This window comes from Gobius niger (genome assembly GCF_951799975.1).
Source record: "Gobius niger genome assembly, chromosome: 1".
Lineage (NCBI taxonomy): Eukaryota > Metazoa > Chordata > Actinopteri > Gobiiformes > Gobiidae > Gobius > Gobius niger.
This window is the reverse complement of record NC_136852.1, coordinates 16957783-16978536: the sequence shown is the minus strand read 5'-3', so window position 1 is coordinate 16978536 and position 20754 is coordinate 16957783. Positions and strand designations below refer to the sequence as shown.

Below are 20754 nucleotides of genomic sequence, written 5' to 3'. Positions count from 1 at the left end.
CTTGTATAAAATTGCTCTCTCAAAATGGCTGTAGTGAATGTCTTGAAATAGGCCTCTGTCTCTTTAAGAACCTCTGACCCTTTCAGACACGCCCCCTCCACACGCTGTCTGTGGCATCAGTGGGGAGGGGGTTCTGCTGAGGAGCAGCGGTTGGTTACTCGGCTGGTGACGAAAGCATGGAGGTGTCTCCAGGAGGTGGGGGCGTTCCTAGGAGGACTAAGGCAAACCTATCCCTAAAATGGCTGCCATCAGAGTTTTTACAGATACTCAAAAATACGTGAATGTGCCATGGCAACACTTCAGGCATGTTTTTAATGAGGGGGTGACATAATAACATGATGTAAAGCTTGAAAAAGTCAATTTTGCATAATACCCCCCCTTTAATACTTTGGCTAATCACTGTTCCCCTTAAAGGGATATTTCAGGATTTTTTTACATAGGGCCTCATTTACTAGTTATCAAAATAAAAAAATAATAATAATAGTTCATGCATATATATTTGAAGAGTTTAGTGGTGCTAGTGGTGCTGGCTAACTAGGAAATAAGGCCCAATGTGAAAAATCCTGAAATATCACTTTAACCTCTTATATATATCTTAACTCTCGCATTAACTGAGCACATTTTCTTCAGTTCGGTTTTGACACCTTTTCCAAGACGCTTTTAGGTCTTGGAAAAGGTATAAAAAGGTATCAAAATAGACACACAATATCTGTAAAAATATATTTTTAAAAATGTCATGCAACAAAATAACAGAGCAGACCTATAAATTCATGCACAGAGTATACTTAACTCCTCTACGACTGAGTAGAATGTTCCCAAATCTATCTTCAAAATGTAATCGATGTAAAACACAAACAGGGTCCTTTCTTCATATGTTCTGGGAATGCAAACACCTAACTGAGTTTTGGAACTCTGTGCATGACTTTATGGTTAAAACGATAAAAAGACCCCTAGATAAATCAACAATAAGATGCCTGTTTGGTATAGAACCGGATAGACAAATTAGCTCAGTAACACAGAATCAACTGGGAATTATTGCATATCTAGCAAGGAAATGTATTTTACTTTGTTGGAATCATGATAGACCGCCAACATTTTTTATGTTCGAACAAATTTTGCAAGATACTCGACATTTGGAGTTCCAAACGTACTCTGTAAAAAACAGGCTGGATCTTTTTGAGGATCTCTGGGGACCTTTTACTTAACTCCGACTCTGTGACCATGTGACCACTATATGCGACCATAGGTGACCTGTTGAAGACTACAACAATGTACTAAGCACCAAAAATCTTGTTTATTATTATTATTTTTTATTTATGTTTATTACAATTTTTTTTTTTCTTTACTACTATTTTTTTTAAAATTTTTATTTAATTTTTATTTTTATTTTTATTACTCTCCGAACCGAGCACACTTTCTCCTCATTTTTTTCCATCAATTTTTTTGCCCCTTTTTTTTTATTTTTTGGTTGTTGTTTTTTTTGTGTCGTCACATTTATCAACGATTTCTGTTAAGTTCTTGGCCAATCCCTTGTTGTGTTTTTGACATATGTTTACCAGTCTTCTATGGCCTTTTTGTCATTCTTTAGCCACCCTATTGTTGTGTTTTTGCCACTTTTTTTAGCTTACTATATTTATACATTTTTCTGTCTGTTTATTCATATTTTTGCCACTTTTGTTTGGTAGCTTGTTACTCTTATGCTGCTAGTTTTTTATTTATTTATTTTTTTTCTTCTTGTGTGGCATTTTTATCACTTACTCATTGTATTTTTTATTTAGTGATTTTTTATTTTTTTACCACATTTCTGTCTCTTTATTATTACTGTTATTGTTATTATTACTATTACTATTATTTTTACTATTATTTACTAAATTAATTTTTGGGTCTATTTTATCTTTTTATTTTTTCCTGCTGTTTTGATGTTTGTTTTTTGGATAACTTATATCATACATATTACAGTCTGCTAGTCCGATGCCTAAATGTAATTACTTTTATTTTTACTTGCTGTCGGAGGATATTATTACTATTATTATTTTTATTATTACTATTATTATATGTGTGTGTGTATATATGTGTATATATGTGTATATGTATGTGTGTATGTATGTGTATATGTATGTATATGTGTGTGTATGTATGTATGTATATATATATATATTATTATTATTATTTTATTTTATTTTTTTTGTGGTTTTGTTGTTTTTTTCTACTATTATTATTATTATTATTGTTTTATTTTTTTTATTTATTTATTTGTATTTTTTTAATGATGTAACATAACCCACTTCCCCCGTGCCCCCCCCCCCCCCCCCCCCCCCCCACTCTGGGGGATCATACTATAAAAGCATTTAAAAAAAAAAATAACAAAAAAAAAAAATAGACACACAAAAAAAACATATGAAAAAGTGATACAAAAGTGATGAACACGTGACAAAAATGTGTGACAAAAGAGCCAAAAAAAGAGCAATAGAAAAGTGATGAAAAAGTGCAATGAAATGTGAAACTGTGAAGCAATGAAAATGTGGCAAAAATGTAACCTACAAAACTGATGGTACCTTTTTTGTCACTACATTTTTTAAGCGTTTTAGTCGCGTTTTCGGCACTTTTTCATCACTTTTTCATCACTTTTTAGTTGTGTTTTTGTTGCTTTTAGACTTTGGTAAAGACAAACCGGAGATAATGTGCTCTGTTCAGGTGGAGGGTAAGAGGTTAAATGCTTCTCATTGGCCACCCTGTTTGAAAACGCCTGTATTGAACAATGATGCGATTTACAGAGTGACAGTTATGAGACTGAAGCTGCTTCACGTTGATACACCTGCACTGCCTAATTGAAAATCACTATGACACTTAGGCTTGGAGAGAACACAACACACTCTACTTGGTTCTCTACTTGTCCAGCTTTGGGACCCAGTATGAAAACATTTTAGTTTGCCGCTGTTGATTGATTCAAGCATTGAGAACTACTATCAAGTAGGGATTCTGCACGTTCTCTTCCATTTCTTTAAATTATTAATTTGCGGCTCAAACAATTATCGATTAGCTGTTAACCACTGGCTTGGCTTCATTGTTAATTAAGAGGCCATTTTGTTTCCAGTAAAAACCATCATTAAACTAAACATTAAACAAATTATAACAGTTGCCAAATTGTGTGTTTCTTTGCCCTTTGTTCTTGTTCTTTATCATCAACAGGTTTATGTTTTTTGGAAAGGCTCACTAAATTTGTGTAGGCTCAGTCATCCAGGAATCAGAGAAGAGATTTAAATATCATCGACTGGACTGGGTTGATAGAGAAACATCTAAATCTGTACTACAAAAGGCCCCTAACCTCATGAAGAGGATCCTGTGACCCACTTTTGTGTTTTTTTCGACCCACCAGTGGTCATCACTACTTTATACAATATTTCCAAGTGGAAGAATGTAGACGGTATATACTTTTGCATCAGGATAAAAAAAACATGATGACCTTCCTGTAATAGATGGCCCTGACATTTCCATTGGCCGTTTACTGACGTGCATTTATCAGTGCTACACACGCTCACCACAAATCAATTTGAGACACAAACGGGCCTATCTCAAATGCAGCACCTTGCCCACGTCTGTATACCATATAAGGGTATCCAGGATGGTGAAACAGCGACGCTTTGAAATTAACCAGTGCTTGATGTGTGCATAGTAGCTGCTCTCTGCTTGGGGACGAATGATATTGGAAGGGGCAAACGGACGGAGGATGTTGAGAGAGGAAAGATAGGCGGCAGAATACGTATATCTAACAAGAGCTAAATGGAGGAGTTAAACAAAAGGTATTGTTAGCTCTGATAAGGACAAAGGCAGTTTGAGAGACAGTGCAGACTGATAAGGTTCCCTCTGAGTTCCTACAAAAGGACTATCTTACTTTTCTTCCAAATTGCAAAAGAATTCCCCTGATTTCAGCAGCACAGAGTGATCTCGCTTTCTTTGTTCGCTGTAAAGTGCCACCGCTACTGGTCTGGTCGGCCACAGGTATAAATTATGTAGCAAAGTGTGACATTTGACATTTTTCGACCTAACTTTCTGACTCATCATTACTGAGTTTGGTTAGAACATTTGTGCGATAAATTCAGAACAATAAAAGAACTTTAACAATGACATTCTAGTTTTGCTGTGCGTAATTTACTTTTGGTATAATTGGGTTCAAAGCATTTAATCTGCATTATTCCATGGTCAGTGTAAAAATGGCACTCTACAAATGAACTTACTGCTTCGCCTTGACTGAATGAAGCCTAGGGGTAAATTCAACCTGGGGTACTAATTTCAGCATCACCTACCTCCAGCCAATGATCGCTTCCATGAGGGTCACACCTCCACCTCAGCCCATCAGCGTAAGAGCCACATATCCATAGCAACCAATCATCACCCTCGGTCCTGCTTTTAAGCCTCCAGCAATCATGGTTCGCTTCCCAACTGTACTGTGACCCACCTCCACCCCTTCACCCCCTCTTCTATCCACAGCTTCACCCTGCTTCATCCTTCGCCGGCCTCCCATACCACCACCAGTGTCCAGGCTCCGGGGGAAGACATCTCTAACTCCAACCTACTCATCCACACTGACATTAACTCATAGATCGATGTCTACTGCCAGGGTCTGGCGGCCAAAAATAATATACACATGAGTCAATCCAGGCTGGATTTACTCACACTTTACTGTATCTACTCATGTGTGATTCAGCCTCTAAAGCGATTCATTGAATGCAAAAGTATAGGTGCCCTCAAACTGGCCATCTTCCATTTCAGACATAATGCATAAGCTATTGAGCCCCTGTGCTGCACCTTAAAACGAAGGTATCAAGGTGGTTTTCTATTGAGTGGTCAAGCTTGTGCTGACATAACAGGAAGTAAGTAAAAGGCAACTAAATTTGTCCACTTTGTCAGTCATCTCACAATATGATGCGGCACATATTCTTACTTTCATCGGGGTTGGGTGAAGCCAGGATGGTGCTGTGCGTCCTCTTCACCTCCTCAACCTTCTCAGCCAAAGACTCAATGTAACCGCGAATCTCCTCCACCTGCAGAAAGAGCAACATAGATCAAGCTTTAGATTTACCTCGTGAGTCACTTACCGAAATAGGAAGCAGAGGCGATTAGCCTGTGAGTGATGTTGACGGGCCCTGGAGTGAAGATGTCGTTATTATATTAAGAGGATGAGGAGAAACGGAGCAAAGTGGTTTCAAAAATATGGCACAGACAAACAAGCTTATTGTTGAGTTCAATTATTCAATGCAAAGAATTGACGCAAGAAATGTAATGAAGGAACAGTTAAAAAAAGGGAAAAAAAGGGTGTGGGACGGATTGATAATAGTACTATATCCACAAATTATCAATCCACTGAATAACAAATTGGATACTAGTAAACTAACTGTTGAAAAATTCTGTTCATGAAGCAAAAAAAAAGGTAAAAAAAAAAAAAGGATTTTATCTTCTTATGCTTTTTCATTTGTTTATTTTTATCCTTTATTTAACCAGGAAAGTCCCACTGAGTTTAGGAATCTCATTTCCAGGGGAGTCCTGAACCTAGAGGGGAACCTATTATACATGATTTTAGTAATAGGGTGGAAACCGGAGTCCAGGGTGGAAACCTACGCAGACATGTGGAGAACACCTTCCAGCTGTGAAGCACGAGCGCTAACCGCTGCACGACTCCAGATTTTCTGCAATATCCCTGTAGGAGGTAGAGCCTTTAGCTACCAAGCTCCAGTTTTATGGAATAAACTCCCAGCTCACGTTAAAGAAGCAGACACAGTCTCATAACGTACCTCAGCATACCTTAGCTTATGATCATGTCAGTTAAGTAAAGTGCTCAATCACAGCCTGATAAAGCTGCCTTAGGAGAAACACTGCTGTGAGAAGTACGGTACACTGAGTGTTATCCTCTTCTTCTTACTGCAGACTGTCTTAATATGATAAAATATTTCTTTTATTTGTAGTCTGTTCATTACTATTCACATGATGTCTCCTGTTCCACACCGCCGAATGGAGGAACCCCGACTACAGGGACTGGACAAGAAGAACTGAAGCTCCAACAAGGACTGGACGTTCTGCAATCTTGGCCCGTCTGTTGAGGGACTCCTTCGGCCCTGGGTCTATGTAGCCTGTCCATCCTTATGTGGTTCTCCCCAAGGTTTCTCTTTTCTCCCCCTGGGTTTTTGAGTTTTTCCTCGCCGTGCAGGAGAGTCAAGGATGGGGGACACCCGCGCGTCTCCTCACCACCAGCTCCCGACACTTATTTGGGCTTTATGTTTGCCTGGATACTTAATTCGCCTGAACTATACATTGTCTTATTTATTATTCTGTTTTATTGCCTTAATGTTTGGTGCAGCCCTGTGAGGAAACTCCTGTTGTGATATTGGGCTATACAAAACCACTGATTGATTGATTGACCACTGTGCCGCCAATGGTCAAAAGTTCTCAAAATGGTGTCCATATCAAGAAAAAGTAATGTGGCTGTAACCCATGGATAGCAACCACCAAATTGACACATCACAGCAACAGTACATGACTCAGAGGAGACTGCAGAAAGGGAACAATTGAAACTGTTGGGTATGAAAAGCCACCCTGGTTTGATACAAAAAGAAATCATTACAAGACCATTTGAACCTTTTAGGGCTATGTGATTTCTTATATTCATGAAACATCAGGCAGAAAAAGAACAAACTCTTATAACACTTTAATTCACAACTTGAAGGAGCATCAGGTGAGAGGCCTGAGTCAGTACTGTGTGGCTTTAGGGATCTGCTCCCACTCAGCAGCTAATGTGCGACTATGCTCCGCCAGTGGCACGGCTGCAGTCTGCATCATTTTCTCAAAGCCACTTAAAAGAGGTATGTGTTATGTAGCTGTACATTTAAAATGTGGTTGGGAATGTACCCGAGCTTAAGAGGAGAGAGAGTGATCAACAGAGGCCTCCACAAAAACAATTCAACTTTGAGAGATTTTTGAGAAAAGCCTGCTGTCCCAAATCAAAAGCATTTCATTTTATTTGTCACAACATGTGTATGTCCAATTCACTGTCCCCATCCTCTGTTCTCCTAGTACCCAATCACAACTCTGTCCCTCCTGCCTGCAGCTGCTGCATTAGGCCCGGGTTAAACATCTGGATAAACAGCGGGGCACATCTGTCCACACAAGCCTCTCTGTCATCACTCACTCCCTTCCTATCCTCCTCTGCACCTGTCCCACATGTCACTTACCTCCTCATCATTTTAGTGGCTCGCCATCTGTATCTGTAAACTGCCTTTTCCTCCCTCATCCCCGCTCATTATCATCCCATTAAGACTCTAATTAACCACCAAGCAGATCTGCCTTTTAATAATAGCGTAATTGACTTCAGAAGACGGCCAGGGACGATGTAGGACACTGTACAGACCCCTGAGTTGAACTGGAGTGATGTGTGAGCTATGGGTTTTGAATGAGTGAGAGCGGCAGGTAGGCTTGTGCAGGTATACCAGCAAAGATACGGCAGGAGGAGACGCTAAGTGAGCAGTAACCACATTAACTCATCTCACTTATGAAGGGTGTTAGTGAGTCATCGTGACTCAGCTCTCAATGGTCTTCAGAGTAAGGCTATTGGTATGGGAGAAATCATTTTAAGCGACACTAAAGGACTAATGGACAAACCCCATTTCAAAATAATTTATGTGAGTTTAGTTCTGAAACTGTACTATGATGTCTTTTGTATTGTAGCTCTTGCTCTGTTCACTGTGTTGCTGCCTCATAGCCAAGTCGTGGTTAAAAGCCCTTAAAGAAAGAAACAAAAATAGTAGTAGAGTATGGGAAGCCATTTTAACATAAAAAACATTTAACATAAAAAAAATATAAAAAATATAACTTGACTATCTTGTGTTTAAAAATCTGTAAGCATATTGTGTCTAGTTGTGTTAGACTTTAATGCAGTTAGAGATATCTGTAACTTAGTTTTCACAATCGGCAAAGCCAAATTCAGATTATGGATATTATGGTTTTATGGATACAACTCAGTTTTATCCATAAAACATTTTCACGATATCTTAGATAAAGTTGAGCTTTAGATATCTCTACCTGGAAATACATCTGGTCAAAATTTAGTATATCATCATGGATATAAACCATAAATCCCAGAATATATACATGACTTTGCATAATCTCACATATAACTATAGTAAATCATATTGTCAAGACAAGTATTTGCAAATTCTTAGTATCTGGATCGGAAAAGTGGCAGTAAACGTGAAATGAAGAGGAAATGTGATGCCATAGGAGTAGAAATGAGGTCACAGACATCCACAATGTCTTGTAGTTTACACTAGCGAAAACTGAATTAGAGATATCTGTTTTACATATCCATATTTGTTATTATTAATAATTGTTGTTGAAAAAATGTGAAAGATGTTTTGAACAATTTGTTCGACAAAATATTAGCGGATTCCTTTATCAAAACTGCATCTTTAAAAGAGATTTCTATATAAAAACGAACCATTCACAAACAATAAACTTCTTGCTCATTAACTATCAAGAGGCTTAGTTACAGAGGGACATTGGCTTTGTTAACATTTGCTGTGTAACATCCTGGTGCATCATATCACTATAGGTTATATACTGTAGGTTATAACACTTAAACAGGTCTGTTTAAGACACAGGTTTTTAAATGCTAGAATTATTTCTACTCCTTGGCATGAAAAAGTATCTGGAACAACAAGCCTTGACAAATGAGCCTTGCTTCGCTCCGTTCATACTTGCATCACCAGATGAAACATTTTACGCGGCTTCAAAGGTTCACATTAAATGATACATAAGACATTATTCAGGACTTTTAAAAGCTGACACAAAATTCAACCTCACAAAAGTCAGAATGTCATTTTAATAAAGAAACCAAATGTGCTCAGTTTCTGTGCAGCAGCTTGATTCATTACAGTCTCGGATCACACATTTTGCATGACATAGACACGTTCACACACTCGCCGCCCAAAGCTGTGAAGTCAACATACAGCATACGGTCACAAGTCACTCATATACTCAGGCTGAGAGGTAAACAGGCCACGTCAGATGTCATACCTGCTGTCGAGCAACCAAGCACAAGCAAAAATTGTATTAGGGCTCCCATCTGTGGAGCTTTATGTCACTCATAATGTGCACAGACAGCTTGTAGGAATAATGTGCACTTGCTATGTCCCTTTTACAACAGTGTTATGAAAGTCATGAAACTGTGTTATTTTGATGCAGGAGTAGCATCCTGAGGTGACTCCTGTTATGGGTCAGAAGTCTGTTCAAAGCCCAAAATATAGTCCCTGGATTATAACCGTTTGTCAAAGAAATGACATTTCATAGTGAGCACTGACATCACATTCTCGCATCTTTTGAGAGGAAACACCGTTTGGAAAATGTTAAATGTTCAGGCTATTTAGAAACTATCTGCAAAAAGCCCTGAGAACAGAAATCACATGATAATTTTCCATTGCAAGTTGCTTGGTGTGTGAGTAGCAGTTTGAAACTTCAGATGCATCACTATTGATGACTGTCTCTGAGTTTTACAGCTGTAATGTGTGTAGCCTGTGTAATTATAATTACAAGAGTTTAGTTACACATTCAATATCTGCCATCTCCATGATCTTGATGCAGTAAAGCACCACAGTGCGGTCATGAGTGAAGGACAGTGGCTGCCTTGTGGTCGGTCGTTCACCACTGAAACCTTAATTAACGACACAGTTGGGGCAGAGCCTGATTACTCTCCACTTGAGCCTCTGTCACATGGCATTATTAGCTCATCCTCCACACTGCTGAACTTGTATCAAGCTCAGTCACTGTATGTTCACCACAGAACCCTTTGTTGTAATGTTTCAATCAAGTATCTATCTATCTATCTATCTATCTATCTATCTATCTATCTATCTATCTATCTATCTATCTATCTATCTATCTATCTATCTATCTATCTATCTATCTATCTATCTATCTATCTATCTATCTATCTATCTATCTATCTATCTATCTATCTATCTATCTATCCATCCATCCATCGATCTATCTATCTATCTCCGCTGTGCTGTTCTTTTGTTTTGTTGTGTTTTGTTTTGTTTTTAACCATGGTTGAATAATTGTCTAGTGGGCTCTTACTGTGAAAACAAACAAAATGTTCGGGATTAACCAGTGAAAAAAGTGTTTTGTGATAAAAATAGCTGTGATATTTTTAAGAAGCAGATGGACGCACAGTTGTAACAAAAAGTAATCATTTACACAGATTACATGTGGGATGCGCCTGCTCTTGTTTTTGTTTGGGTTTTTTTACACACAAAAAACATTTTTCTTGAATTATTGGCATTGTCAAAGAGTTTATAAATGATGCAGACCTGTATTCAATCTCACATACTGTAATTCACACTGCAGTACGCCACATGCATTTGTCATGGTGCTGAGAAGAAAGATTATAAAGCTGTCAGATATACTACTTTTTGGTGAATACTAGATACTGTGTGTATTTTTCTTCCAAAGCGCTCAGTAGGAGAGGAATGTGGAGAGCCCATTAAAAAGAAATTACAGATCCAGCTTAGATGTGGCAACGTGAAGTCTGTACATATGACTGATGGTTCTCTCAGCAGGTCTCCATCTCTCTGGGAAGGAGATGTCAACCGGCGCTACGCCCTCCCCTCTGAGAGTCACGACAATACCACGATGTTCAACTTGTGCGCAAGAAGCACTGTAAAAAAAATAGCTCTCCTTACGTGTGATGGAATGTGGTCTGAAATGAGCAGCGGTGAGTCAATAATGGAATTGAATATTGAGCAACTTCACAGCGTTGGCAGAAATGGCTAAATCAGAGGTTCTCAAATTTATCACACCAAGCACCACTAGGCCTAGATCAAGATGAAATCAGGACTAAACTGGGTGTAACCATGTCTAAACCAGAAAACACTTGATTTATATTGCAAAAGCATGAATGACATGAATTAACAGTGTTGTGGGTAACGTATTAAAAAAGTAACGAGTTACAAAAAATATCACTTTTTTCAGTAATTAAAGCAGTACTAAGTAACTTGTAAATCCTTCTCGTAGTCCCTCTGGAGGTAATACAAGTGTTAATGGGATGATTGGGGGGTCTTTCATCTCCCCCTGGTGTCTCTGGCCAAAAACACACAATTGCAACTTCGCTGCACCGGGTTGGAGTCACCAATACACACAAATGGTATCATGAATAAGAAGCTAACAGGCTAATGAGTAAAGCTAACAGTGGGCTAGCGACACTTAAACAGTATTTACAGCCAAGTTCGAGTGAAAAAAAATTATCTCCATTGTGTAATTGGATGTACAATATCCCTCTCTCCCTTTGTCTTTTCTGACAGCGTAGTATTTACTCTCACGACAATTAATGAGTAAGAATAACGCATCCTGCTACGACACCTGCAGTGGCGATTATGTCCTCTAGGGGCATGAGTTACTTAGTACTGCTTTAAGGAATATAACATATTACTTCAACAAAATACGGGAATATATTAGTCATTACTATAACTCGAGTTACAAGCGCATTTTAATGGTTTGTATTGATCTCCCCAAAATAAAATGCAGCACCTAATTTAGTTGGACACTGGTGTATAAGATCTGCAGATGCTTGTCGTTAATGTTGTCAACACAAAACACCAGAGAATGGGGATAATGAAGGAAAAGGAAATCTTTGACTCCACTATTGCTCGATGGCATTATCACCAAGTAGTGTTACCATCAAGTAGTGTAACGCAGCTACATTTTTGAAACAGTAATATGGGTAAAGCTGTAACTACTAATATATAACATGTTACAATTTTAAAGTAACATACCCAACACTGGTTATTAATTAAAATGAATAAAGTGCAAATGAACAGATAACCTTGAGTACCATCAGAGGAAGCCCAAGTTGGTTCCTCCGTCTGAGAACCAATGAGTTCCACACGTCTATAGAAACACCTAAAGGAATAGAGTGGACTATGTCTCTGAGAGAAAGAAGGCAGTAACAAGACAGTGTGCTTGTCCACTTAGTCTACTGCTTCACTGAACTAGAACATGTACAACAGGTGAACTGGCAGGCCAAGGTTGCCTCGACTGGATGGTTGTCTGCACATGTCTTTCATTCGTACCCTGTTCTATAACTTAAACAGGACTCAATAGAGAGAAGAGAGGGAAATATAGTTAATGCTTATGTCCATGTCCAATGGACATAAGTATCAAGCATTATAAGCATATGTTTTTTTTACACTCAGGAAGAAAAATTATTATTATTATTTTAAGCACGTTTCTCCAGGCCGATCTGGGTAACTGCATTACAATAATAATTCAGCGTTTGGGCCAAATGTGCTTGTTTGAATTAAAGTTCCAAAAGATCTTCCCGGTTAAATGAAGGCATGAATGATCAGAGAACACAATATCCCCGCTGCACCTCTGTCCCCTTCCTCGGGTTTGGGGACCAGGGAGCATCAGTACCTCCAGAGCAGTTAATGCTGTTGTAGTAACTGTTGTGTGGTGTGAATGAGATCAGCCACAATACTGTAATTTCCTTTGGGATCAAGTGTATAAAGTATAAAGTCCTGCTGTCCCCACATAGTCACTGAAAGCTTTGGTCCCACACCCAGATTTAACACTTACGATCTACCCCCAGCTGTAATCCTAAATCCAAGGAGAAAACTCGTAACATGCCGAGCTACAGCTGGGGAACTGGGTACCTCTGGTGTCTGGACATGCAAGATGTAATGCCTGGAAAACAAATATTCATACCTGGTCAAAGAACTCATCCATGAAGCCTTTCTCCATCCCCACAGCAACTTCATCCTCTTCCTCCGTCGCCTCCTTGTCCTGGATAAAAATAAACAATGGCATTAGTGAAACCATGGACAGAGAAACATCCCGAAGAATTTCAATAGGAAAATGCAAATAAGAGCAGTGTCCAGATGAATCTTTGAGGGCTTTTTCAAGGTTAAATAATACAAGCTTTGCTTCGACCAGACCCTCTCCACACATCAGCTGATTAAAAGGAGCAACACCGGCCTTATTATTAAACCAGAGGTTGAGTGATTAAGAACTTGTTATTGAATTTAGTCCCGGAGGAAGACATGGCATTTGAACCACGCTACTTACATACATTGACATATGCAAATTAAGGCCGGTAACTAATTATATACAGGAATGAACGGCGGTGCTTTACCAGAGGAGAAAGACACAGCACCAGTGTTTGAGAGATAATGGATTGGCACAATGCAAAACCAAAGCACAGTACAATTGCAGTTAACCCCTCAAAGGAGCTGTTTTTGTGCAATATAACAAAAAAAGCCCAAGATACTCACTGGCTCTTTTTCTATAAACATTTAATTTCTGATAAATACCCATCCGTGTGCCTATAAAGGAATCTATATGTAGATCTCTGGTCCATACGTCTTTTAAGTCACAGTTTCAGTCATTGTCAGTAATATGTTTTGCAATACTTCCCTGCTTCAACATCAAACTTTAAGATGTGTAACTGTGACAGGCCTAATTAGTACAAGATGAAGTGATTGTAAAACCCCCATGTTAATCGCTAGACAGCTGATAGTGGGTGTTTTATTTGGTACCATCATGTGGGATTGCAGTGTGGGGAGCGTGTTGCGCTGGAAAAGCATGGACCAGAAAAAGAATAGAAAGTGGAGGAGGGCAGAAACAGCTCCCACAAGGATGAAGCAGCACTCAGAGAGACCAGGCCTGTTACTGTGGAGTGGTCGCAAAAGCCTAGTCAGAGGCTTGACTCCAGACACGTCTAAAGCAGAGGCTGTTCAGAGAGCACCAAACTCCACTCCAGGGCCCTGTCTGCTCTTTTCTCAGCACGAGGAGGCACAACAATACAAGCATCACACCCCTGCATTTCCACAGGAATTACATGTAATCTAGTTGTGCTGCATGTGAAGTGCAGTTAAGGCAATCAGAGGCTTCATGTCTAAGCAGCTAATACAAAGGTTTGTTGAATCATGGTGCTGAGTGAGAAACATACTTTGATGCAACTTCAGGTTCAATAGATCTGTTTACATGAGCATCGAACTGGCAAATATACTTATGTATTTATGTATACTTTGATGTATTGTTCTGATGTTTTTTTTAGTTTGTGATGAAATACTGTATTTTATATTCAATACTAAGCTGTGATTAATATTCTCATTTAGGTCGCGGCATGTCGAGATAAGTTAAATGTATGCTCCGGCAATACGCTGTGATACCTAGGCTGTCACGATAATTACTATATCGACTTATCTTTCAATAAATGACAGACAATAGACACATTTTTGGGCTCAATATTCATCGTCTGTTCATTTATTTATGTTTTTTGTCATATTTTTCCTATGTAATACTTTCTTTTTTACCCAAAGTAAGTTGTGTCTTATTGTATTTCATGTTCATTGTGGGAAAAGATGATGTATTTATCTAAAACAAATCTTCACTGACATTTTTTGAGCTTTAGAGTTAGTTTCTATGGCATTAAAAAGTCTTCAATAATATTGTTTATCGCAATATTTTCCTCAATATTTTCCTGCCTCAATATATCGAACGTCAGATTTTATTATTGTGACGGGCCTACAGGTAATATTTTGTTGGTTTGCCTTTAGCTTTGATTACAGCACTTCTGCGATGTCAAAAGATGTATTTCTGTTTAGTCTTGTTTTTCACCAAGATCTTGTATTGATGGTGGGAGAGTGTAACCACTCTGCAAAGACTTCTCCAGCACATCACAATGATTGGAAATGGGGTTACCATCTGGACTCTGTGGCGGCCAATCATGCGTAAAAATCTCATGTCTCATGTTCCCACTATTTCACAACGTGAGCCCGATGAATCCTGGCATTGTCATCTTGGAATACGCCTGTGAAATCAGTGAAGAAGAAATCCACTGATGGAATAACTTGGTAGTCAGCTGATCTAATTCTTTGGGCACATATATTATAACAGTTAGTTAAATTCTTCAAGGAACAGGCCACCCTCAGTCACGCACAACGACCAGATGTTGTTAGCATTTGGCCTCTCCCAGTATGTCCCTATAGCTCCAAACGAGGGTGAAGTTGGAAGCTACCACGCTCTTCAACGGGCACGCACAAAGACCAGACAGGTACCTATCAACTCGTCTAAGCTCAGGTAAGAACATGCAGTATGGAAGAACAGTGGCTTGTTCTTTTAACCCCCGCCTTAACCAAGCGCAGTTTCTCCAGCCTATATACCAGTGTGATGCCTCATTTGAAAGCTAAGACCTACAAAACTGATCGTAGCTTTTTTTCCCCCTTGTTTTCATAGTTTTTTTTGTCATGACTTTTTTGTTGCTCTTTTGTGGCTTACTTGTTGTCTTTAGTTATGTTTTTGTTGCTTTTTGTTATTGTGTTATTATTGTTTTTCCGCCACTTTTTCTGCGTTTTTGTCACATATTGGAAATGCTTTTGTTGTGTTCTTGTCTTTTTTAATTGCTTTTTTGACGTGTTTTGTTGCTTTATCGTCGCTTTTTGTTGTTGTGTAGTTGACGGTTTTCCTGCGTGTTTTTGGCGCTCCTTTTGCTGCGCTTTATCCTTTAGATTTTGGTAAAGCCAAACTGGAGAAAATGTGCTCAGTTCATGTGGGGGGTTAAGAGGTAAAATCCAGATGGACAGTTTTTTCCGAGCCAGGCAGTGTAGAAAACATATCAAACAAGCTCTTTTTGGTCGCATTGTTAAATCCGGTCTCTTTAGTTTCAGAGATAACAATACAATAAAAGAAGAGCGTTGTCCTTGATACACAACACACTGTTTCCTTGGAGCTCACATCAACTCTGTTTGAACAGCTGAAAGGCCTGAGTGTGCCGTTAAAATTCCATTATAGGGTTTGAGATGACACAAAAGGGTAAAGGACAGTGAATGCGCAACATAAAACACCGTCAAAACTGTGATAAAAGTGTCGAAGTCGCCCGCTGATCTGACTGAGTGTGTGTGGAGAGGAAGACAACACATCAGAGAAAAAAGTCAGGTCAAGTAGCAATAAACTCAAGTGGGCAACTCGTTTATTGCGTTCCTATATTAAAGCCAAGCCCTTTCCTCAATCTCAGCACAACAGCTAATACAGACTCTGGTCCCTTCAGAAATGACTCATGAAATGTGTGTCAGGCGCGCAGAGAAAATAACTACATTTATTATGACGGTAAAACATCCAGGTACCATTCATTATGTATGGGAGCTCACATAAACACAAGGATGCACTTGGATTATTTGATCATTTATTCATGGTGGACTGTAGACTATGCCAAACTCTGAATGACAGGGTTTGATCAAGAATGAGAGTGTGGATGTAAAGATAAAATAGGTATAAGATTGAAAAATGTAGAATGTTAATAAGAAAATATCAGCATCGTTTTCAAAACCTCCGTCTCACTGGGTTATACTTAGAAGCAGAATAACCACAGGAGGTCGTCACGGAATAATAAGAGTGGGAAAAGCCCTTAATCTCCGTAGGAAAAGTAAAAGAACAACAAAAAACAGATTAATTTCAACTATTGCAAGCTTTTATTGTGACATTGTTGCCAATTACAGCAAGCTAGTTTGGTGGTATTACTCTTTTTTTTCAATGAAGGATAGGAGGAGAATATCTCTCATTGTCAATCTGGAACAACTACAAACAAAAAGATGGAATGTGTTCAATGCCCTATTTTTAATTTAACTACTTTCCGAGTCTTGGCCCCTGTTTTTGTTGAATAGACAGGATTAGCTATGTTTTCTGGTCGAAACTTTCAGAATGGAAGTGACAAGAGACAGTGAGCATGTGTGTAAGTGTAAGCATCTTCTCTCTCACAGCCTGCTCAGTGTCCACCCTCTTTAATCATCCTCATTTTTTCATCTGTCCATCATCCGCTTTCCTTCCTCCTCCTCTCATTAATACATCTTTCCCACGCAATACGCACGGCTCTGTCTATATCTGCAGACCACCTCGGTATCTAAAACACTTGTATAACTCAAGCAAATTCAATTTTAATGTTTCTCGGATTGTGTGGTAAAGCTAATTTCAAAATGCTCTGTGTTACTGTACAAAGTGCGTTACAATGTACTATGCATACAGGGTTAAATAAGTCAGCAGTGAGCAAATCCTGGTTTCGATCCTCGACCATGTGAAGCCTTCCTTTGTGAAGTTTGTGTCGGTTTTCTCCACTAAAACATGTACAATAGCCCATGGAGCCTGGACTCCCATGAACAAGGTTGTGAAATCTCAACACCAGCAACGTCGCATCCTCAAACCTCGACACTTCTTTAGCTTTACATATGCTTTAATGACAGATCACATGGGGAAGAGCTTCTCCCACAGTGACTAACCCCAATCACTCTGAAGATAAAGGTCAAACTATAGGTTGAAGATTCTGTTAAATATTACATCAATGATCATTTTGCCATACGTAATTGGGACATTATAATTGACACGTTATTGTAAAACCAGTGCAAATGTCAAATTAATCAACCGGTTGGGGGTTGGGGCCTGTCTGAGTGAAGTTTGATTGTCAACCCTGTGTCTTGGTCGGTTTCCCCTAAAGCTGTGTTTTGCTATTGTACGAAAAGGCATCCCTCTGGGGTCAGGACTTCACTGTAGTGGATTCTGAAATCTCAGTGAGACTTTCCTGATTTCCTGAAAGGTCTTAAACAAAGTAAACACCCCCAAACCATGAACAAATGTAAGAATATAACAGTCTAGTGTTTTCCATTGTCTTTTACAGCCCTCCAAACAAATATACACATATAGGCTACTAGGGCTGGGATGATCCACTTTTGTCACGATCCGATACGTATCACGATAATCAGGGGCCGGCCCAATACATATTTGTGATACTATACGTAATTATGAAGTATTTACCTTAAAATGTGTAAAACTAAAAAGTCATGTGTCCAAAGTTTATAAACCAAATGACATTTATTGAAGTGTCAAGATTCAAAAGTACATTAACACAACAAAGTGCTGTATAACTGTGTTATTCCATTAGCCTCAACTATAATTTACTTCCCATTTGATAAGTTTCATGAAATTGCCCTTTTCAAAACATATTATATTCATTCATTTGTTCGTGAATGGTGTAATGGTGTGTTCCGAGCAGACAGAACTATTTTGCACCTGTGCAGAATAAAGACTTCACTGTCCAGCTCTGTTTACAAAAGCCTCAACACAAATATAACCTTTGGCCCCAGAATTTACTCACCGAGAGAGAGTGAGCAGCGAAACTTGAATAAGATGAGGATATTTCAAGCTGAATGGGGACAAACAGGAAACGCTCACACGTTCACAGGCCTTGAACAAGGGCTTCACAATCTGCCCATTAATAAACTTATCACTCTCACAACCAGAGAGTGACAGAGAGTCCCACCAACAGACACTGCACTCATCTATACTGGTCAGGCAAAAACAACAAGTGACCGAAGACGGCAGCATTTCGGGATGACGTTTACATACGATCTTCTGATACAGATTAAGAGCAAACTTTGGCTACATCGTGAATCCTGTTCCTAATCCATGCAGTGATGCTTGAAAAAAAGTTACATCTATTTTAATCCAACCCTGCTTGACTAGAATATTAAAAGTAGTCTGGTTTACTGATGGCCTTATCAATAAATGACAATGGAAGCACATGATCATCACATACAGTATTTCCATTTATATCTAATGTAAATAATACAGTATATGGCGTGAATACAAACAGCCACTTGAGGGTGGGGATATGAATTGTGTAATAACATCGCCCAGTTTCCCTTTACGTTTTAGAAGTGGAGGAAAGCTGACAAACTCATCAGACCAGGGCCATCTGTGGGTAAATCAGTTCTGGCTCAGCTGAGAGTGACGCGCCGCTGTACGACCAACGGACTTATGGAGACAGGCAGCTTTAGGCGGGATCGGACTTAATGAGCAGTTGGAGGCACAGACAGACAGGCAGGTGCATGGCTCATAAAGTGGCTTTATGTGCATATGGATAGCACTGGGGACACTCCCATAAATATATCAGCATGACCCAATTTCCGGCCAAACCACACATAAGCACACGGCTGAGCGACCAGGCAACGAGTCGTCATCAAAATGCCATGTGTGCATTCGTTCAGACAAGTTGAAACCGTTTGCGTTTTTATATGTGGTGCATCTGTTCTCGCAATGACACCTGATGACTTTCTACTTCAGGGGTAAATGCATAGTAAAATCTTTCAGTGAGTAGGTTTTGTATCGGCATAGTGGCTGAGTGGTTAGCGCCTCACAACAAGGAGAAGGTCTCGGGTTTGATTCATAGACTGTTTGGGCTGTGTCTGGCTGTTTTCCTCCAGATGTTTCTGCTTCTCCCATCAAGCCAAAAAGGCACGACAGGCTAATGTTTTGCTTGTCACTGTTGAGTCCTGACAATGATCCTGGCACTAGATGTTGTACTATGGATGCCCCAGTGACACTGAGGGTCAATTTTCCGATATGGGACAATACAATTTACCTTATCTATGTTTCTTAAAGGAACAGGCCACCGTTTTTCCATACTGAGATATGTTCTTACCTGAGCTTAGACGAGTTGATGTGTACCTGTCTGGTCTTTCTGCGTCATCAACTCGTCTAAGGTAAGAACATATCTCAGTATGGAAAAACGGTGGCCTGTTCCTTTAAGCACAAATGTTAACATGAAAGTACAATTTATCTTTTTCTAAACCAAATTTTTTTGCACCACTGCATTACCGTCAATCATTACACAAAATATTACAAGATAAAGGTGCATTGAAATTTCACAAAAGAAGACCTCAAAAGAGATTGCTTGAAAAAATGAATGTCATTGTTGTCATCTAGTACCTTCATATCCACGGCCGTGGAGAGGTGTTTGTGTTGAGACGAGATGACGGAGCCGTGAATATTATCTGGGAGCTTTGTGGATATTATGTAACTCTCTCAATCAGAATTCATCAAATAGAAGAGCCTTTTTAACTACCTCGGGTATCCTCGCTCGCTTTTCCGACATGAAAAGCTCAAAGAAATATTCTTTCACAAAACCATGTTTCATTTACAATGCCTCAATTGGACCATGATGGCTTCGATTCAGACACTCTTGAGACCGCTGTCCTGACAAAACCCTGAGAGAGGCTCATCTGGTGACACAATAAAGGTCCCAGAGGATGTAGTAACCTTCCAGACCATAATTCTCACTGAATTTTGTGGGTTGAAATCCTGATTATGTCAAATTTGGTGTAATAACTTCAGATAAAGAAAATCCTCTATGGAAAATTCATTGTTTTGGTAAAAGATCCTGGAGCAAAAATTCACAAAATTTTGATTGTTTTCTGTTAGCATTTGGACCCGTAGTTTCCCGGGAATAGGCAAATCATTACAGCTTTAATGTAAAGATTAGTCCATTCGATAAACCAGCATGTTGTATAACCATATAATGAATTGAATCAGGTGCTTTGGCGTTCCTTTTGCCACATCCCCCACACGTTTCTTGGCTCAGGACATGGCCATAAAGTAGATGGAAACAATTGATCCTATTACCTTAACAAACTAAAAATGTACTTGCACGTCGAGGGCCCATCAAATAATTGCTGCTGTGGTTTTCATTTCACTTAAGCAGTTACACACCATGCCGTCCAGACACACCTAGACACTCCAGACGGGAGAGAACACATGGCCTAATGCGAAACGATAATGTGCAAAAGCCAAAGACGTTGTATAAGGATGGCTATTACACAGAGCGAAACAAAATCCAAAGATGATATTAAAACAAGAACAAAAAAGATTGAATTCATCTGCCCAGGC

General features: G+C 39.2%; 1 protein-coding gene across 1 annotated transcript in view; it reads right to left on the bottom strand.

Moving 5' to 3' along the window:
- Positions 1-20754, bottom strand: part of stx1a (syntaxin 1A (brain)) — a 42666-nt gene that overhangs the window by 20385 nt on the left and 1527 nt on the right. The window contains exons 2-3 of the mRNA XM_079578827.1: positions 12748-12825; positions 4943-5042 (exon numbers count right to left, since the gene is read on the bottom strand). Coding sequence (XP_079434953.1) covers positions 4943-5042; positions 12748-12825 — 178 coding nt within the window. The remainder of the gene's footprint in view (positions 1-4942; positions 5043-12747; positions 12826-20754) is intronic.